Source organism: Montipora foliosa, chromosome 4 (assembly GCF_036669935.1).
Source record: "Montipora foliosa isolate CH-2021 chromosome 4, ASM3666993v2, whole genome shotgun sequence".
In the NCBI taxonomy this organism is placed as follows: Eukaryota; Metazoa; Cnidaria; class Anthozoa; order Scleractinia; family Acroporidae; genus Montipora; species Montipora foliosa.
The window spans coordinates 8,899,027-8,904,026 of NC_090872.1; the positions used below are offsets into that span (position 1 = coordinate 8,899,027).

At 39.0% G+C, this 5,000-nt stretch overlaps 2 protein-coding genes across 2 annotated transcripts in view; one reads left to right on the forward strand and one right to left on the reverse strand.

Moving 5' to 3' along the window:
* Positions 1-1,851, reverse strand: part of LOC137999735 (inositol 1,4,5-trisphosphate receptor-like) — an 84,356-nt gene extending 82,505 nt beyond the window's left edge. Inside the window, exons 1-3 of the mRNA XM_068845612.1 lie at positions 1,632-1,851; positions 1,467-1,537; positions 1,236-1,348 (exon numbers count right to left, since the gene is read on the reverse strand). Of these exons, the coding sequence (XP_068701713.1) occupies positions 1,236-1,348; positions 1,467-1,537; positions 1,632-1,720 (273 nt within the window). The 5' untranslated portion in view covers positions 1,721-1,851. The remainder of the gene's footprint in view (positions 1-1,235; positions 1,349-1,466; positions 1,538-1,631) is intronic.
* A 110-nt stretch (positions 1,852-1,961) lies between these two features.
* Positions 1,962-5,000, forward strand: part of LOC137999737 (glycerate kinase-like) — a 5,261-nt gene continuing 2,222 nt past the window's right edge. The window contains exons 1-2 of the mRNA XM_068845614.1: positions 1,962-2,415; positions 3,639-3,992. Of these exons, the coding sequence (XP_068701715.1) occupies positions 2,044-2,415; positions 3,639-3,992 (726 nt within the window). The 5' untranslated portion in view covers positions 1,962-2,043. The remainder of the gene's footprint in view (positions 2,416-3,638; positions 3,993-5,000) is intronic.

Below are 5,000 nucleotides of genomic sequence, written 5' to 3' on the forward strand. Positions count from 1 at the left end.
GACAGAAGTTACTGTCGAAACATGTTTTTAAATTTAAAAAGTGTTGTGTGTTTCTAAAAATATCGATATGCCTGCTGCTATCCAGACCTTTTGGCAACCCAGTAATTAAAAACAATAGTAAAAATAGTAAATACAATGTAAAATAAGCATATTTTATGCTAGATCAGAATATGTTCGAAAATGCACAACAGGAAAGCCATGTTATTTTACCAGTATATTTTTTCCAATAACATCAGTCACAAGTGTGTGGATGCTATAGCTAAACCCAGAAAATGATAAAATAAAAACAGCTGCAACTTTATTTTAGGACCCAGTTGTGAAGCACTGGAGATGAAACATCTTCTAAAAATATTTCGTTTCATAGTTAAACTATTTTTTGCTGAAGATTCCTCGTGTTTTATATGATCTGGAAATGATTTTTTGCTTTCTATCAGTACCAATACCTGTGCCAAATTATATAAATGACAGAAGCTTTTCAGTCGCTGTGCAAATCAACCAAAAAATTCACACTAATTGAATGCGAGCCTAATCTTGTGAAATTACATGTGCAATATTAAATTTCTTTCTGAAAACAGACGAAAAGCTAGTCCTAAGATAAAACATTTCCGACCCAATCAAGTGGTGTAAGAAATATTCCTAAATTTTATTATCTACAGGCGGAAAGTAATCAACATAGAGCCGGCGTTTTTGGTTAATTCCTTGGCTAATTGCTTGCTGAAGGAGACGTACAATTCGACAGTTCCTCAGCAGTTGCATGCATGTGTACACAAATACTGTATTCGCAATTATATGTACTCTGTTCTGATAAAGAAATGCATTATCAGGAACAGTTATATTGGTTGCTACGAGATGATCATAAGATCATACTGTTTGACCCTGGAAATTCATTAACTGATTAAGTTTCGAGTCAAAAAAATAATAATGCCTTACAAAGAAAGCGGAAAGTAAAATGTCTAATTGGCTTATTAAAATATTTCGACGATGGATCAGTTCACGGACGATCAATATGCACCTTTGAAGAAAAATTTAAAATTTCATTCATTGTTACAAATAAGCAATCGACGCGACAAGTGCAATGTGTTAGCTTGTGAAATTATGCCAGATACGTACGTGTTCATTGAAATATAAATAACTTACAAAATTGATACCAGATTTTCTATTTTGTGGAAGAACGCTCTCACTTTCCTAGTTTCCCTAATGAGGGATTAGAAAAACTTAATTTATTCTTCACTTACATGAAGTTTCTTCAGCAGCACTGCATCTGTCGCACTGGTCGTGGGTTTTGCAGCCTTCCAGAACTGTTTTTGAGCCGAATAGCGATTAGAAGGACAAATTTTGAACAAGCAATCTGAAATTGAAAGGAATTGAAATAAAGAGGGTTAATTCATGAAGTCTAGTTCTTCACAAATATTCGCAATCTAAATATGTTTAAGGCGTGTTTATAAACGGAAAATGAAATTTTTTACCTCGAAATTTCTTTGGCGGGTTGTTAAGGTCACCGGCCGATGGCTGAACAACGCATCGATCATCGATGAGGCTGAAAAATGAACATTCTCGGTTATGAGCGTACGAAATTGAGAGAAAATGATGATAAACAAACTAATGGAATAGTGAATTTCGCAGTCCCTTACCCAAGGGTGCTGATGAACCCATTTACCGTTCCTTCAGCAAAAAGAGAGACTATATCTCCGATGTGAAGAAAACTTGTCTGCTGAGCCATTCTAGATCTGAATTTACCCGCGCGAAAAAGTCACTGATCATCTGGATTTTCCCAGAAATACGGACGCCGAAGACATGATCATTTCGCGATGACCATGGTTGTTTCTATGCACTAGTCTACAAAGGAATCCAATGTTAAAATAAACAAACTTGAGCAACTGAATACATACAGAAAAGTTTGTCAAAATGTTGCAGTTCACCTCGGCAAGGAAGTACACCGCGCGCTGTTTACAAAGGGGACTGGGCCTGACTTGACAATGATGGTTCAGGTGGGGTCCCGTTGGGATCCCAAAAGTTCTGGTTCTTGGACAAACGGCGATAGCAATGAGTTTCCTTTGTCTAACGAGAGCGATAAATCTTCAAGGAAGCAGTAGGTGTTCACTATGGAGATCACGATGGCTAAGTCATTTATCCTTTAACAAGGATCTGCAGCTAAAGCTAAAATCGGACGCACAAATAATTTTCAAGGCAGCGCTTACTGCAGTTTCTCCTCAAGAAATGGTAAAAAATAACCTCTCGTTTCACCGAAACATCCTCTCCCTAGAGGATCGGGAATATGCGGTCAATAAAAATGTATCGGTTGTTGCCTTTGGCAAAGCTGTTTTAGGAATGGCTAAAGCAGTTGAGGATATCTTAAGGGATAACATTACCAGAGGAGTGGCTAGTGTTCCTGTTGGTCTTCCAGATGCTATAAAGGTGTGATGAATAGTAGGAAATACCAAGATTATGTGTGTTTAAGTGTACCCTATTACCAACCGCACGAAACCTTTTAGGTGTAAGACAAACCAAGGGGCGGGGAGGTGTTTGCAACTGTACCAACTTCAATATTGTTTCATTTACCACTTTACCCGAGACGGTATTTGATCAACGTGTCCAACCACAGGTACCCCAAGCTGAGGTGAATAAACTATTTATAGAAAAGCAACACTGCCACTAGCCACTAAAAACCTCATAAAAAAATTATTAGAACACTGAACAAACACACAGGAGAGAAGAAACTGCAAAACAAGGGTTTTTTTTACTTAAAACTATCTGAAATTTGACGCTTTCAAATACAGCTGTTTCAATCAATTCGCAAGAGTAATTAACTTGAAAAGAACTCCCCAAAACGTACTGCATCATGGGAATGGGACAATAGTCAATGCAGGTTTGATTCCTTAGCTTGGGGTACCTTTCAAACCAGAAAATTAAAAAAATCAGTGCTGAAGGCACGGAGAGCCTTACCAGTAGTCTCTCTGCATGTGGAGATCAGATAATTAAGAGGTGGGGAATTTTCAACTTTGTTTTGCTCATCTCAGTTCTTGCACACCATGGGAAAACTAGGGTACGTGTCATCCCAACGTTGTTATGACCTTTTTCTCTTGCCTCGAAAAACCTACTAGAGTAAAACAATATTAGTTGTCTCAGATGGACAAAGGAAACAGACTTTGAAAGATATTAGGAATTGCTGATGTCTTCATTGATACAAGAATCTAGCAAAATTGAGGTGATCTCTGTAGCCTGGTTTTAACTAGCGACGCAAGCACAAGGATCCAAAATTTTCCTTGTGCTTGCACTTATGCTTAACGTTCACTTGCATTATAGGGGTATCGAATGGTAAATGCGAGACTTTGCGAGACGGCGAGACAGCGAGACCAGCGTTTTTCTTTGCGAGCCCGAGACATTTTGACTTTTTAGATTGCGAACCATTCGAAAAAAAGCATAAGCATAAGGAAATTTCCTACATCTGGCCAATAAAAGCACTTGTTCCAGATTCCACGTGTATGAGCAGTTGCACAAAATGGTGGATGTAGTGGTTGATTTTGATGCTTATGTCCACATTCATTTTCACTAGAATAAGCTACTTATGCTTGCGCTTGTGGTAATGCGTCATTAGTGAAAACCAGGCTTAAGTGTTTTTTTTCAATTACTGATTTAAGGCTTCAGGCAACAAAAAGCTGATTGAAAAGTCAATTTTGCGTGATGACAGTCCTATTACAGTCCTAGAGGGAGCGTTGAACAATCTTCCAGATGACAAGGCATACTATGCTGCAGGCAGAATCAAGCAAATAGCAGAGGATGCAGGGGATGGTGACATCCTTGTTGTTCTTATATCAGGTGGTGGATCTGCACTGCTTCCTTTTCCAGTGCCAGGGATCACTCTGGATGAGAAGCTCAGAACAATAAAAGCCTTAGCATCTTGTGGTGCCACAATTCATGAACTTAATGTTGTGAGGAAGAACTTGTCTGATCTCAAAGGAGGAAAGCTGGCTATGGCAGCATTTCCTGCAAAGGTTGGTAAGGCTGATCTTAAGAAACTCCTGAAGTACAAAGTGGGATGTCGATGTAGGGGTGGTCCAAAGAACAAGATCTTTAAGGGTAACCTGTTGAAACTTTGTCTCAGTTTTCTTAAGCCATGACACATACTCTCAAAGAGGAAGATGACTGAAAAGCTTTGGATGAAGAAGGGATTCCTTTTCGGTCCAAGCCCTTGAAACAGAAAAACAGAAATGACTACTTTTCAGATGAGTTAAGGGTGCAGACTGTAAGTGTACTGTATCATGAAATAATTATTTTTGGATGAAAGGCAAAAATCTGTTGGTCAACAATAGAGAATGATTATTGCAACCTCGTTCGCAGGGTCTTTCATCTCCCCACCCCAGAGGGGGCGAGGGAAGAAAGGCCGAGGTTCAGGCTGGTCATGTGTCTCTGAAAAAGTGGGAGATGACAAAAAAAAAAAACCAGAGGGACGGGCGGCCAAGTTGTAAATTTGTCTTTCCTGAGCTTACTATAAAAGGGAAAAATTTTACCAAAGAGTAGCACTGGCAAATATAGGTGAAAAATAACCCATAGGCAAAACAGCACCATGTCTCAGACTACCAAAATATACTGCTTCCAAGTAATTTACTTGTTTTGGCTTTAGATTTACAAATCCAATAGCTGCCTCTCCAAAATCAAACGTTGAAGATTGCTTCAGCCAATTCTTCCAGCTTTGTTTTGGCTGACACAAATATCAGCAGTGACAATATTGAGAAAAGAGGGGACCCCTCCCAAAGCAGAAAATTTGTCTCTAAGACACATGACCAGCCTGAACCAGGGTCTTTCTTCCCTCGCTCCCTTCTGGGGTGAGAAGATGAAAGACCCTGGGAATGAGGTTGTGATTATTTCATTCAATCTGTAGAAGAGAAATAAGAGCATCAGACTTTTGATAGTATTATTTTAATCCTTTAAGGCCTGAGGGTGCCCCCATTGATGAGTAAAATCATCTGGCGTTAGTCAGAGTAAAATCTATAAGTGGCCAG